The sequence below is a fragment of the Rana temporaria genome, chromosome 4 (genome assembly GCF_905171775.1).
Source record: "Rana temporaria chromosome 4, aRanTem1.1, whole genome shotgun sequence".
Taxonomy (NCBI): Eukaryota; Metazoa; Chordata; class Amphibia; order Anura; family Ranidae; genus Rana; species Rana temporaria.
Window position 1 is genome coordinate 36174430 of NC_053492.1, and position 16145 is coordinate 36190574.

At 43.7% G+C, this 16145-nt stretch overlaps 1 protein-coding gene across 6 annotated transcripts in view; it reads left to right on the top strand.

Moving 5' to 3' along the window:
* LOC120936119 (DNA (cytosine-5)-methyltransferase 3A-like) overlaps positions 1-15344 on the top strand; it is a 337730-nt gene extending 322386 nt beyond the window's left edge. For all 6 annotated transcript variants that reach the window (XM_040348239.1, XM_040348244.1, XM_040348243.1 and 3 more), the window contains 5 exons: positions 1537-1685; positions 3099-3184; positions 6032-6101; positions 9737-9855; positions 13348-15344. In XM_040348239.1, the coding sequence (XP_040204173.1) occupies positions 1537-1685; positions 3099-3184; positions 6032-6101; positions 9737-9855; positions 13348-13489 (566 nt within the window). In that variant the 3' untranslated portion in view covers positions 13490-15344. The remainder of the gene's footprint in view (positions 1-1536; positions 1686-3098; positions 3185-6031; positions 6102-9736; positions 9856-13347) is intronic.
* Positions 15345-16145: the final 801 nt, after the last annotated feature.

Sequence of the window (16145 nt, forward strand, 5' to 3'; positions counted from 1 at the left end):
ATGTCAGGAGTCTTCCGGAGAGAAGGAGGGGTTTTCTTAGATAAGCACACTCTCCTGCATGCATACTTGAGCTAGGGCAGGAAGTAAATGCTACATTAACCACTTCCTTACTGGGCACTTAAACCCCTTCCTGACCAGAGGACTTTTTGCGATTCGGCACTGCGTCGCTTTAACTGACAATTGCGCGGTCGTGCGACGTGGCTCCCAAACAAAATTAACGTCCTTTTTTCCCCACAAATAGAGCTTTCTTTTGGTGGTATTTGATCACCTCTGCGGTTTTTATTTTTTGCGCTATAAACAAAAATAGAGCGACAATTTTGAAAAAAAAAAATAAATTTTTTACTTGTTGCTATAATAAATAGCTCAATTTTTTTTTTACGTTTTTTTTTTATACTCAGTCTAGACCGATACGTATTCTACATATTTTTAGTAAAAAAAAAAAAAAAAATCGCAATAAGCGACTGGTTTGCGCAAAAGTTATAGCGCCTACAAAATAAGGGACAGAATTATTATTATTTTTTTTTTTTTACTAGAAATGGCGGCGATCTGCGATTTTTATTGGGACTGCAACGTTATGGCGGACACATCGGACACTTTTGACACATTTTTGGCGCCATTCACATTTATACTGCAATCAGTGCTATAAATATGCACTAATTACTGTATAAATGTGACTGTCAGGGAAGGGGTTAACACTAGGGGGTGAGGAAGGGGTTAAATGTGTACCCTAATTAGTGTTTTAACTGTGGGGGAAGGGGGGTGACTGGGGGGGGTGACCGATCTGTGTCTATGTACGAGAGACACAGATCCGTCTCCTCTCTCCCCTGACAGCACCGCTGTCTGTGAGAGCCGGGAATGAGAGATGATCTCATATGTAAACATATGAGATCATCTCTCATTGGCCGCACAGATCGCCTAGGAAACGGCCGCTCCGATTGGCCGTTCACGGCGATCTGTGACTGGCTGTGTCCAAGGGACACGGCCAGCACAGCAGTTCCCCGCTGCGCGCTCGGGAGCGCGCGCGGGGAACGTGCAAAGGGGAGGCCGTAAAAAGACGGCCTGTTAGAGATTGGGAGCCGCGCTGCGGCCGTACAAAGTCGTACGGCCGTCAGCAAGTGGTTAATCATTTGCCCTTCCTCAACATGGCCACGTCCAGAAATGCTTGGGGTGTTTTTCAAAGAGATTTCTCACCAAATTAAAGTATGGAGACATGCATGGATGGGGAAATTTGCTTTGACTATTAAAAATGAATGAAATAGCGTTTTTGGTTTGTGATGCTCAATTGCAGTTTAGATCCGCTTTAAGTATAGGTCTGATTCACAACCAAAAGCCTTTATCCCCTTTGCATTCTAAAGAAAGGATGTGATACAGTCCTACCCAATGGTCATCATAGACATGGTCAGTTATTTTTGGCCTCAGCATTTCATATAGGTAGATATAGAGAGCACAGAAGAAATCCCTTTGCATTGACTTCAGCATGTTCTAGCCATGACCTCCATCTAACCTAGTGACAGAGACCCTCTCTCTCTCCTGCAGAGGGCACCGGACGCCTCTTCTTTGAGTTCTACCGCTTGCTGCACGAAGCGCGGCCGAAGGAAGGAGAGGACCGGCCATTCTTCTGGTTGTTCGAGAATGTGGTGGCCATGGGCATTAGCGACAAAAGGGACATTTCTCGCTTCCTAGAGGTAAGAGCCAGAGGTTCATTGGTGGGGGCTCTAGATGCTTTATAAAAGGTTTTCTGCAGTGTCTTTGCCAGACTAATCAAGAGACAACTTACCACACAGAAACACATATTTAAAGGGGTTGTAAAGGTACATTTTTTTTTCCTAAACAGCTTCCTTTACCTTAGTGCAGTCCTCCTTCACTTACCTCATCCTTCCATTTTGCTTTTAAATGTCCTTATTTCTTCTGAGAAATCCTCACTTCCTGTTATTCAGCCTGTAACTACACACAGTAATGCAAGGCTTTCTCCCTGGTGTGCAGTGTGGTGCTCGCCCCCTCCCTTGGACTACAGGAGAGTCAGGACGCTTTCTACGTTGCAGATAGAGAAAGGAGCTGTGTGTTAGTGGGCGTCCTGACTCTCCTGTAGCCCAAAGGTGGGGGCGAGCACGACTCTTCACACCAGGGAGAAAGCCTCACATTACTGTGTGGAGTTACAGACAGGAGAACAGGAAGTGAGGATTTTTTTAGAAGAAATAAGGACATTTAAAAGCAAAATGGAAGGATGAGGTAAGTGAAGGAGGACTGCACTAAGGTAAAGGAAGCTATTAAGGGGGGGAAAATTGTACCTTTACAACCCCTTTAAACCTATAGGGCCAGATCCACATAGAAATGGATCGGCACAGCGTATCAGAGATACACTACGCCGCCGTACATTACCTGTTGTTTTTTACAATCCTCAAAGATTTTGCGCCGTAAGTTACGGCGGCGTAGTGTATTTCTGGCGGCGGATTTCAAATTGGGCGGGTAGGGGGCGTGTTTCATTTAAATGAAGCGCGTCCCCGCGCCGAATGAACTGCGCATGCGCCGTCCCGAAATTTCCTGCCGTGCATTGCGCTAAATGACGTCGCTAGGACGTCTTTTTTTTTAACTTAGACGGGACTTACGTACATTCCGATTCACGGACGACTTACGCAAAAAAAAAAACAGCCGACTAGAGACGACGTAAGAGAATGCGACGGCCGCGCGTACGTTCGTGGATCGACGGAAATAGCTCATTTGCATACCCGACGCGAACTCCACCCAGCGGACGCCGAAGTATTGCATCTACGATCCGAAGGCGTACGAAGCCGTACGCCTGTCGGATCGAACCCAGATGCCTTTGTATCTTGGTTTGAGGATTCAAACTAAAGATACGACGCAAGTAATTTGAAAGTACGCCGGCGTATCAGTAGATCCTCACTCTGAGGATCTGGCCCATAATATTTGGCCTTGTTGTTACATTTAAGTCTGCATTTTTACATGGTGGGGGGGGGGGGGGTCTCCAAGCTAAGCTAATTATACTTTATATTTTTATATAGGGTCCACTTTAAGGCTTCAGTGAATTTGTGTTTGTCAAGGGTGATCTCTGAAGGTGCCATTTCTCATTTCTCTTTCAGTCTAACCCAGTTATGATCGATGCAAGGGATGTTTCAGCCGCACACAGGGCCCGTTACTTCTGGGGTAACCTTCCCGGTATGAACAGGTTAGTCCTAACAAACAAGGAGGAAAAAATGTCTGTCTGTCCTGCTCTAAAAACATGGTGTCAATGTCTAAAGCCTTCTGAGCCGGAAATATACATGTTTTATAATACTTAATGCATAATACTATTAGCTCTGTAATGCCTTCTGATAAAAACAGGTGCAGCAGCCAAACATAAAAATGTTGCATATAAACCGATACAAGGAACACTCCCTACTGAGTGCTTCTGATTCATACACCTCTGAAAATGAAGGCCGGGGTGCTCCTTGGTTCTAAACACCTATCTGTCTGTCAGAGAAGGAGGCTGTACAGAATAACGTGTCAAAAATGGCGGAGCGCCATAAAAAGCTTTCTAGATCTGACTGCATTGGGTATTACAGAACTCATTGATTGTTCCTTTTAAATTGAACACAGTCACTGGGTATTGTTTGTTGTGTACTAATTAATAAAGTGAGCTGAGCCGCTGTTATACAAGGCTCCATTAGAGACCTTTTCCCTCTTTTCCTGTCCTGTTGACAAAGGTTTCATCAGTTAGGAAGTGAGAAAAAACAGGGACACAGATAGAAATAAAGAAAACGCTGGGTTTCTAGCCTTTTTATTGTTGTACCGTTGTAGAAGAGTTCCACTCACTTCCTGTTGAATAAAACATTGTTGCCCAAACAAGAAGTGAGGGTAAATCTCTCTAATGGGGCCCAGGTAGCAGTAAACACTTGGCAGAGGTTTTAAAGGGGTTGTAAAGGTATTTTTTTCACCTTAATGCATCCCAGAAAAAGTGGTTGTCTATGCTGTTCCGAAGGTTCATTGCACCCATACCAGAGGTGGAGAGGTCTCACGGCTTCTATTCACTTTCTAAGCCAAAAACGAGATGTTCAGCCTATCCTGGACCTCAAGGTTTAGAAACAAAAGACGGAGTCCACCCAGTTGGTAATGGCTTCACTTCATCAGGAGGACCTCTTGCCATCAGTGGTTATCAAGGATTCCTACATACATTACGTATTCCCATTTTTCAGCCTCACCAATGCAATTCACAGAAGAGGATCACCACTACCAGTCTGTGGCATTGTCTTTCGGCCTGTCCATGTGTTTACAAAGGTATTGGCTCAAGTTCTGTAGTTGTTAAGGACCAATATATATTTCCATTGAGGGGTACCTGGATGAACAACTAGACTGAAAGGTTTGGTTGGGTCAGGTGTCAGACCTTCAGAAGTCAGACATAATTCTCACACATGGTCTGTAGTACCCAGGCTTAGTCCTTGGCACAGCACAGGTAAAGATACTGCTTCTGTAGTAGAAATGCCTGTCTCTTTGATTCTAGGTAGGAGTCCCAGAGGTTGTTGGAAAGTGACTTGATTTGGCATGAAGGTACTGGGGAAGATGATATAGGGGACAGTTTGATCTGTTCCCCAATACCCAGTTTAACTCCAGAGCTCTTCAGCTCAATAGCCTCTGTTTATGAGACAAACATCAGAAATCCTTTAATGGTCCCTTCATCAGGGGATGTTCACAGAGTTTTGTCTGCGCTTGGGGATGCCAGATGTGGATCTCTTGGCTCCCACATTCAACTACAAACTGAACCAGGGATCGTCAGGCGTTTGCCCAGTGTCCTTGGAGACTCCATGGCATCCCTGATCAATGCCTTCTCTCCACTACAGATTCTTCCTCGTCTGTTGCACAGGGTAAATGTGGAAGAATGGTATGCAGATCTTGTAAATCTCTTAACAGATTAGTCGTGGGCTCTTCCAGATCAGCCAGATTTGCTTCCACAGGGTTTGATCCTCCATCCTGCTTTACAGTCCCTGGCTTTGATGGCATGGCTTTTGAATCTCAAGTTCTGAGGGGTGTTTCTAATCTGTAATTCCTACTCTCCTTATGGCAAGAAAGTCGACCCTCTGAAAGATGAACCACTGTACATGGAAAGTGTTTCCCCTGGTATGAGGCTTGTATGTGTCAGTATGTTGTGGGTTGCTTTTCGGATTTTCTCCGGTCTGGTGTAACTTTAAGTACCATTATGGGACAGATATCAGCCTTGGTTGTTCTGTTTCAGAGACCTATTGCATCTCATTCCTTGGTAAAAGCCTTTGTGCAGCAGGGTGTCACATGGATTGTTCTGCTCCGTGCAGGGTACCCCCTTGTTTTTGTGGGACCTAAACTCCGTCTTGTCTGTTTTGCAGACTTCATTTTGAGAGTTTTTCTTGCTGCTTCTTATGTTCAAGATTGTCTTTTTCGAATCACAAGAGGAGAAGTTGGACCCAACAATGGTTATCCTTTATTGCAAAAACATGTATAACAGCTGTAAAACAGCCCACGTGTTTTGGCTGCCAGGCCTTAGTCATGACTAACTGCATTGGCTGTTTTACAGCTGTTATACATGTTTTTGCAATAAAGGATAACCATTGTTGGATGCCATTCCTAGTGCCAATTTCTCCTCTTGTGATTCGTTTTACCTGAGGCTTCGGCGGCCTGTAGGTCTGAGCACCTGGCGGAGCTGGAATGTGAGAAGGTGTAAGCGCTTTCAACCTATTCACAAGGTTGTCTTTTTGGTTCAATTGCCTCAGCTTGCAGGGTCTCAGAGTTGGCAGTGCTTTCCTGCAAGGAACCTTTCCTGTTTTTTCACCAGGATAAATTGGCGTTGATGTCTCTGGTCTCTTTCTTACCTATTGTGGTTTATTTTGTTCAACCTGAAACGGGACATTGTGTTTTAAACTATCCCATACTTTTAAAATAAAAAAAGGCTTGTTAAGATGTATTGCGTTCCATGTATAAACTGTATTGCTGTACACATGGCTGTGTCCTGTCATACCCAAGCAGTATATGTCTCTAGACTGATTGCGCTTTTTTGTCTTTTAACCAGACCTCTGGCGTCCATGGTGAATGACCGACTCGATCTACAAGACTGCCTGGAGCATGGCAGAATAGCAAAGGTGAGAGATCTCATTTCATCCATTTTCACTCCTAAAACAAGTTGTTGCCTAGCAATTATCAAAAATGTATTTACAAAATGTACAAAAAAATAATGGAGTATATAAAAGTACAAACAATACAGCCTCGCCCAAAAAAAACACTCAAAAACAAACCTACTTCATAATGGTAGACCCTTCGTAAACCCTAACCTGCCTCTATAATGCATACAGTGGTGAAAAATGTATAAGTGAAGTAAGTGAATGCGAACACCAGAGAGGCAAATGGAAGATCAGGTAAGTAAACGGACAAACCCATATTCCACGTGTATTGTGACAGAACCAATTCATTAGCAGTAGCTCTCTAAATGTTTACTATTCCACATTAATGAGCCTGAAGGGGAGTATTGGTTTATGTGCAGGAGTAAATATGTAGAGAGTAAAATAATATCAGTGCTGAGCTAAAGAGAAAATATGCATGAATTGGATAGAGTTAAAGTGAATGCAAACATAAGGGAGGCAAAAGGAGGATAGCTAAAGCATTAAACCAACAAACCCATACTACACGTGTATTGTGAAAGAGCTATTTCAACAGCAGCTCTCTACAAGTTTACTCATTTTCAGGACATGCTTGGACCTTGAAGAAGGGGACATACCTCAAAAGCTTGTTCTGAAAAAATGTATGTTAGTGCAAATAAAGTTGTTCGTACACTTGGTTGGCACACCAAAGTTGTGCAATCCCCATATGTAGAAATCATCCAGGGGGAAAGAAGGCCAATGCATGGTCTGAGACCAAATCTGTACTAACATAATTATAAATTAGTTGAGTTGTGCAGAAGTTCATGTGCGGGTCCCGGAGACTCAATATTTTCCCGACACCCACCATCATTATTGAGACACACAGAACAGAAATATGTATGTAAACAAGGCATATCATAAACCTTGTACACACGCTCGGCAAGAACCAGCAAGAAAACTGCTGGCAGAGCTTTCTTGCCGAGTAAATCGAGCGTGTGTACGAGGCTTTCAGGTTTCTCGTCAAAAAAACTGCCTAAAATCTCGACGACAAAAATAGAGAACCTGCTCTCTATTTTCTCGTAGTGATTCTCGACAGTGTTTTCCTGCCGAGAAACCCGAGAGTGTGTATACTTACCTGTCGCCGTGGAAACCCGCGCAAGCTCGAAATGACTTTGACGCATGCGCGGTAGCTTCCTAGGCATAGGTAGGGTGCAGCAAGATGGCGGCGACGGCATCGAATGTGACGAGCGCATGCTTGTCATAAACGATGACGTCACCACGTTCTTGCCTTTCAAGAGAACCACGGTTCTTTTGAAAGGAGAGTCTGTACCCCCAGGCGGCAAGAGATTCTTGCCAAGAATCTCGTCAGGAAAAATGAGGGTTTTTTCCTGACGAGATTCTGGCCCATGTGTACAGGGCTTGAGTTTTGACAGGGGCAATGGGACAATCCTAAGGCCCCATACACACGAGAGAATTTATCCGCCGATACGGTCCAGCGGACCGTTTCCACGGATAAATCCTCTCAAAGATTTCCGCAGATTTCGATGCGATGGAGTGTACACACCATCGCATTGAAATCCGCTCGGAAATCCTCTGGCGATGACGTGTCGCGCCGTCGCCGCGATTATGACGCGGCGACGGGCGCGACGCTGTCATATAAGGAATTCCACGCATGCGTCAAATCATTACGACGCGTGCGGGGAATCCCTTTGGACGAATGGATCCGGTAAGTCTGTACAGACGAGCGGATCCATCCGTTGGAATGGATTCCAGCAGATGGATTTGTTGTGCATCACAGCAAATATCCGATCTGCTGGAAATCCATCCCAGAGGAGATTTCTCCGCGGAAACAGATCCGCTGGCGTGTACACACCATAGGATCTATACGCAGAAACCCATTTGCTGGGATTTATCTGCGGATGGATTCTATCGTGTGTACGGGGCCTAAGTCTCTGCAAAGCAGAGACTAGAATCAATCTCTTTCTCTAGTAAAAGCAGCACACCATGTACACAAAAACATTGGTTAGGTACACAGTTAACCCTTTGATCACCCTAGATGTTTAACCCCTTCCCAGCCAGTTTCATTAGTATGGTGACATTGCATATTTTTAGCACTGATCACTGTAATAGTGTCACTGTTTCCTGCAAAGAGTCGCTGATAGGCCGCCATTACTAGTATAAAAAAAAATATCCCATAGCTTGTAGACGCTATAATGTTTGTGTAAACCAATCAATATACGCTTATTGGGATTTTTTTTACCAAAATCTTGTAGCAGAATACATAATATTGGCCTAAATTTATTAAAAAAAAAATAAAAATTCAACTTTTTTTATTAGATATGTTTTTATGGCAAAAAGGAAAAATCTATATAAATATATATATATATTTTTTTTTTTATTGTGTTTTTTTTTTTTGCTTATGGCGCAAAAAAAACGCAGTGTGAAACAATTACCACCAAAAGACAGCTTTATTTGTAGGAAAAAATTACATTCATTTTGTTTGGGTACAGTGTCGCACGACTGCGCAATTGTCAGTTAGAGTAACACAGTGCCATATCGCCAAAAAGTGGCCTGGTCAAGTGGTTAAAACAAATGTCAGGTGAACAGGATTTGCAAAACCATACACAATTTTACCTGTAACTGTAAAAATCAGGTCACGAGGACCTCCAGTTCAGGCCTCCTCTTGAAGAAAACGTGTTGTGGTGACATAACATTCAGCAGCTTTGCCTTGTAGAAGTATCTTCAGTCACTTATAAAGACTCTGCTGACCTCATTAGCCTGGTGACCTGATTCAGGCCGTGTGACTCCCGAACTGAATTCATGTCAGATGTACACAGTACTGAACCTTTACCCTGCCTACATGATGTTATTAAAGCAGGCATAGCTATCAGAATTGAGAACTAAACCTAGGAGCCAACATTAGAGTATACCTTTGGCTTTGCCCTGCTTGGGTAGAGCACAGGTTTCCGTTAAGGTTAGGGGCAGGAAGAGGGTTAAAGCGATTGTAAAGTCTTGATTTTTTCCTGTAAAAATAACAAACATGTCATACTTACCTGCTCTGTGTAGTAGATTTGCACAGAGCAGCCCTGATCCTCCTCTTCTCGGGTCCCTCTTCGGTGCTCCTGGCCCCTCCCCCCTGTTTATTGCCCCATAGCAAGCAGCTTGCTATGAGGGCACCCGAGCCGAGTCACAGCTCCGTATCCATTCAGACACGGAGCACCGGCCCCGCCCCCTCTCTCCATCGATTGGCTAGCTGACTTTGATTGACAGCAATGACATCCAATGGTGCTGTGTCTCAGCCAATCAGGAGGGAGAATCTCAGATGGCTGAGTCACTCATGGACATCGCTGGACAGAGAGGGACCTCAGGTAAGTGTTAGGGAGCGCTAGGGAGGCTGCTACACACAGAAGGCTTTTTAACTTAATGCATAGAATGCATAAGATATAAAATCTTCTGACTTTACAACTCTTCCCAACATATATAGAGGTCTTCCTAACACATATACTGTAGGTTATATTGACATCCCGGTCAAGCATTCAGCTTAGCTTCTCAATTCTATATAAAGATTTGTAACAAACCAATGATTTATCATGAAGTTCGGAGTTCATTTTGATTCAATAATGCCAAACTCTCTGCTTCAGTTTAGCAAAGTCCGAACCATCACCACTAGGTCCAACTCCATCAAGCAGGGCAAAGACCAACACTTCCCTGTCTTCATGAACGAGAAGGAAGACATTCTCTGGTGCACCGAGATGGAACGGTGAGTGTGAATAAAATGTACTGTGCAAGCCATAGGGATGGAGGCTAGCTGGGATTTCTCAGACTTCAGAAGAAGCACCTTGGGTGGGGGTGGGTGCATGTGGTATAAACATTTGCTAAAAATCTCCCTAATGTCAGATAAATTCCTGCAGCATAATGAATCCAGCTGCCAGTTGGGTTGTGAATTTTGTCTTTATAAGGAGTTTTTGTTTTCCTATGTGTCCATGGTCATGGTGAAGCCGTACAAATCATGACCCTGGGCCAGCCATGCATCCAGAACCATGTCCATGATCATAAAATGAGGAATAGTCTTATTTTTTGGATTTGTAATTTAACCCTCCTGGCGGTATCCCCGAGCGTGACTCGGGGTGGGTTTTTTATGCTGAAATCGGTAACCCCGAGTCACGCTCGGGGTAAGCTATGCAGAGCCTGCAGCGTGCGCTGGCTTACCTTGTCCTGGATCCAGCGATGTCACCGCGCTGTGTGAGCGAGCGGGACCTCGCTCGATTCACACAGCGTCCTCCTGTGCCGCCGATCTCCGTTCCCTGCGATGTTACGACGCACGGGAGCGGAGATCGGCGCCAAATTCAAAAACTTAAACAAACACATTACATACAGTATACTGTAATCTTATAGATTACAGTACTGTATGTAAAAAAAACACACCCCCCTTGTCCCTAGTGGTCTGTCCAGTGTCCTACATGTCATTTTATATAATAAAAACGGTTCTTTCTCCCTGCAAACTGTAGATTGTCCATAGCAACCAAAAGTGTCCCTTTATGTCAAAAATGGTTTTAGATCAGCTAGAAAACAGCGATAATAAATTAAAATCACTTGCAGAATTGTGCGATAGCGATTTGTGGGGAAATTTGTCATAAAAATAAATAAATAATGACAGCGACAATTTTGCAACTGAGCAAATTTCAGTGATTTTGATTTGATTACATTATTGAATAATTTTTATTAGAATTATATTATTATTTGTTATAATTATTTATAATTATTTATTATATTATAATTTATAATTTTGTTTTTAAAAAAATTTCATACCCGGGATGCCTATTAGATTCTTGTTTGGTCAGATTTAAGTGAGTTATTCCTAAAAATCACAGGCCTACAATATAAAACGCCAAATTTCCTTGCAAATAATTGTACCGCTTTTGGTACGTAATTCCAGACAGAATCATACCGCCAGGGAGGTTAATGAGACATATAGGTAATGGGGTTGATTTACTAAAACTGGAGAGTGCAAAATCTGGTGCAGCTCTGCATAGTAGCCAATCAGCTTCTGACTTCAGCTTGTTCAATTAAGCTTTGACAAAAAAAAAAAACTGGATGCTGATTGGTTTCTATGCACAGCTGCGCCAGATTTTGCACTCTCCAGTTTTAGTAAATCCACCCCATTGTGTGTTCTATGAAGGTGTTACTGTGGTGCTCACTGATTCAGTGGAGGATTTTAGGTTCCTTTTGCCCCACTTCACCCTAACAGTAATATTGCCTTGTTCCAAACATTGGGGTTGATTTACTAAACGCATATAGACTGTGCACTCGCACTCTGCAAATGCCGTTACTCCAAAGCTTAGTAAATGAGGGGAAGCCATATGCAAGCAAATTCTGTTTTTTTTTTTTCCTTGCATGTGGGTATTCTTTGTAAAATTAAGCATTACCCCATTTACTAAGCTCTAGAGCAACTTCACAGTTGATTTGCCTTTAGTAAGTCAAACCTATTGATAATGAAAATTGTTAAGTTAAAATGACCCTGTGAGTTTACAGAATAATCCTTCTAATGCCGTGTACACACGATCAGACATTCCGACAACAAATGTTTGATGTGAGCTTGTTGTCGGAAAATTCCGACCGTGTGTACGCTCCATCGGACATTTGCTGTCGGAATTTCCGACAACAAATGTTTGAGAGCTGGTTCTCTATTGTTCTTCGACAACAAAAGTTCTAGTTGGAAATTCCGATCGTGTGTATGCAATTCAACGCACAAAAATCCTACGCATGCTCGGAATCATTGAACCTAATTTTTCTCGGCTCGTCGTAGTGTTTTGTACGTCACCACGTTCTTGGCGATTGAAATTTCTGACATGTGTATGACCGTGTGTATGCAACACAAGTTTGAGTGAACAACCACCGGAAAAAAAATCCATGGTTTTGATGTCAGAATATCCGATCGTGTGTACGCGGCATTAGAGTTCCCTACTAGAGAAAAGCTCTTATACTCTCCTCTTCTGTTGCCCGTATCTTCAGTCTTCCTTCCATTTCAGTGCTGGAGAGATTGTATAAGACATGGGCCACTAGAGAGGTGAGCTCTTCTCTTGCAGGAAATTTTCAGCAAGATTCTTTTCTTACCAGACAGGTTCATCTGAAATAAAGCTGAAGTCAATATTTCAGGTGAACATATCTGTGAGGGTTAGAACCTTTGCCAGGTTTTTATTGCTGCCTGTGTTCCCTCTATGGAGATTTAATCTCCCTAATTGTCCTGATCTCCAGTGTCCCAAGGAATGATAGTGATGGTAAATCCAATATTTTGAATTGCCACCAGAACAGAAATGTAATAATGGGGACATTGTGAGAGATGTCTAAGGGCCCTTTCACAAGGGCGGACTGATCAGGTCTGCCTGTCAGTTTTTAAGGTGGACCCGATCAGACCCTCCAGTCTCCTCTAAGGAGCTGTGACTTCCAATCTGATCCTATCTGCTAAAAACAGACATCCGTCTGACGAATTGGACCAGATGGTAGTCCGGTATAAGTGGACAGGTGGTCCGTTTACATCCTACGACCCATAGAGGAGAGCAGGCTGTGTCTGTGTCCGCTCTGCATAAGTGGTGCAGACATGGATGGACCAGCCATCCTCCTGTTCAGTGGGGATCAGAGGAGAGATTCCATGCTGAGCAGGCGGACTCCAGCAGAGCCCACCCCGTGTGTAAAGGGGCCCAAGGCTAGGTGCATACCTTAGTGTTTTTTTGGGGCCCATGTTGGAGCGAGAACAGCAGCTAATTCAAATGAATGGGCTGCTGTGCCTGCATTTCTGCAACAAAAAAAATGTGCATGCACCTGTTCAAAAACACAGCCGCAGGGAAATCGTGTGATCTTTTTTACCATGTGGATTCCCTGCAGTACCTGCAAACGTGCTGCGTGCTGAGATGCGTAGCGGTGTCATTCAGAATGAATGGCAGCCCCGCACATCTCTTAAGAGCAGCACGATTTGGTGGCGGGTGCGGGACCCACAACCACACCCATAGTTGTGAACCTAGCTTAAGAGGGGATTTCATTTGCATTGGAGAGACTGTTAAGTCTGCAGGACAGGAAGTGAGTGCAAATCTGCCTAATGAGCCACAGATGGCATAAATATGAGCATCAGTTTTAACCCTCTCCTACTCTGAAAAAGTTTTGGCTTTAGAAATATTTTAATGTTGAGATTGTAAGCAGAGAACCCCTTTAAGCACAGTTTTTGTTACAGTAATTCACCTACTTGCCTTCTATGCAGGGTCTTTGGCTTCCCAGTCCACTACACAGATGTTTCTAACATGAGCCGTTTAGCCAGACAAAGGCTTCTGGGAAGATCCTGGAGCGTCCCTGTCATCCGTCACCTCTTCGCCCCTCTAAAGGAATTTTTTGCCTGCGTTTAACTCACAAGGTAAAAGGGACCTGAAGCTGATCACCCTCTCCTCCCACCTACCCCACCCCAACCTTCCAGCTCCCCAGAACCTTTACCAATCCTCACCAAGTCTCACAGCTCTACCAGAGGACGGATTGAAAACTGGGAAAGAATCAATCACCCGGTGGTAAAAACCGTACCACCAGCGACCAGGAGCGGCTGGGAGAGTCTGATATCCGAATGGACACTTCTACGTAACTTCTTGTTCCATGTTACACTCTCCTTTACATACGTCTAAGTTTATTTTTTTAAGTTTTTACTTTGATATTTTGTAGGGGGAGGGGGGAATATTTTAACCCCCCCACAGCCCCATGTTTTAGTAACATAGGAGCCTGTAGATCTTATTTAAGACGTCACCAAGATGCGTGCGCAGGTTCCGGTTTTAAATTTTAGTGCAGTTTAGGGCAGGGTCGGGCAACCTCGAGCTGAGGAACTACAGGGTTCACCAGTCATTGGAGGGCTCTTAAGTTCCCCCTAGTTTTGTTGTTTTTTTTTATATATATATTTTTGTTTTCTTCTGCCCCGGTGCTAAGCGTTTTAGATGTTCATGTTTAGTTTTCTAGGTCTTTTAATGTGCTTTACCCGCTTTCCTGCCGAGGGGTGCCTGGAATAAGTGGCTGCAAAGAGGGTTAAGTCAAAACTACAGCGCAATGCAAACCAGACCGCAGAGCCACAGCTCGCGGACAGGAAACCCAAACGTACCTAGCAGCACAAGTATGGTGGTCTACGTGAGTCGCACATTGTGTAACCTGAGACTTTCCTTCTCTAGCACACCGAGGCCGCGTCTTCTAAGCGGACACAGGTGCACTTTAGCAGACGTAGCCTCCCGATGTCGTCATACGATGTCTGTGTTTTCATAGTCTGGTTCAACATTTCAAGCGATGAGTAGAAAAAAAGAAAAGAATACAGATTTTAATTTTAGATGTTTTCATGCAGGATAATTGTTACAATTTTGGCAAAAATTACCCAATATTTTTTTTTTTTTTACAGTATTTCAGGTGCCCCGTGCCTCATGGCCAGGATAAAGCAGTTTTTGCAAACAGCTCAGACCTCTAACACTGTTTACAGATATACTGTATGTGGAATCACAGGATATATAAACTCTGCAAGTGCGTGCATGCCATCCTATTCTGTATTAAGATTATACAGGATTTATATAGCCCCAACACTGATTGCGGCCTGGTGTCCCATATTCCTCTGGCTTCCGGTGGACTTTAAGGTCCTATAACGGTGCTTATATCTTATTATGTTATTTGATCTTCCTCAGTTTGCTGTCTTCTTGACCAATAACAGCCACTGGAAGGGTTAACAGGCCTCACCTATAATCATCAAAAACACATTGGAATATTAGTCCTGCTGTATAAGTCCCACTCCTAACATACATAAACAGTAGCCTTTTTCTCTACAGGCATCCATGTTGAATTTCATGGCTGTTGCTGGAACAAGTCTGGCGCATCCTGAAGCAGTTTAGCCGATGGTGCAAAAGAGGCGGCCATGTTTGCCTGTCTCACTAGGTTAAATTGTGTGATTATAACTGAACATGTGCGCGTACTTGCAGAGATGACATACACAAATCATGGTACTACTTACTACTACTGTACAACAACTTCACATGGTGCTTTCCAAAAGTGGGATGATTAAAAACATTGGCATCCATGGTGCCTTAGCGAAACGCTGTGCGGAGAACTTGTTACCCCTTCGAACTTGTGCAATGACCTGGTGCTTCTATACAAGACACGTGCCTAAAAACACAGGGAGATCCTCTGGAGCTTCTAAGACAAGAGATACAATGTCATCACAGACAATAAAATTCCCTAATGCAGTTAGTGTATTGTGTTCAGGACAATGTCCATACCCCAAACTTTTCCTCCAGGGCACAGAAGGTAAGCGAACCTTAGATGATTTGCCACGGTCCGGGCAGCATGGAGCTACAACCCCTTAGTACCCCAGGAGCTACAGATGGACATGCTTTAATGATTAAAAGATAATTCCAACTAAAACTGGTATTTAAAGTGACTCCTTGCTATGTCTATGAATAGCAAAGTAAAAGGTTCAGTTAGCTACCCCCAGTGATGGCGAACGTTGGCACCCCAGATGTTTTGGAACTACTTTTCCCATGATGCCCATGCACTCTGCAGTGTAGATGAGCATCAAGAGAAATGTAGTTCCAAAACATCGGGGGGGCCAAGGTTCTCCATCACCCCCTCTTTTTCAGCAGCATGTATTTACATTTCCTTGCTCTGCTGACACTATGTTAGGCCATAGGAACAAAGTAAAATACCTGGTACCTTTGGGTATAGGGTAGTATGTGATTTCCTCCCCATCACCTATGTGTCAGTGTTGGTGTCTTGTGATTGGCCCAGCACTGTCACATGAGTGGGGGGAGTGCATAGCCATGTGTGAGATCCAACAAGTTTGTTTGAGTCTTGCACAGGGCTTTCTGTCCCTGGTCCTAATGACTGTATGGAGCAGTGTGGAACCAGTAGTACATGCTGCTGGGGTGGGGGCAGGGGATGAGTAAATCATCCTGCTACTCTGCTCTGCATAGACACAGGAAAAGATTACGGTACTTTAAAAGTAATCTCCATTAAAAACTGATATTAAAGTTTTGGATTGTCGATTCAGCT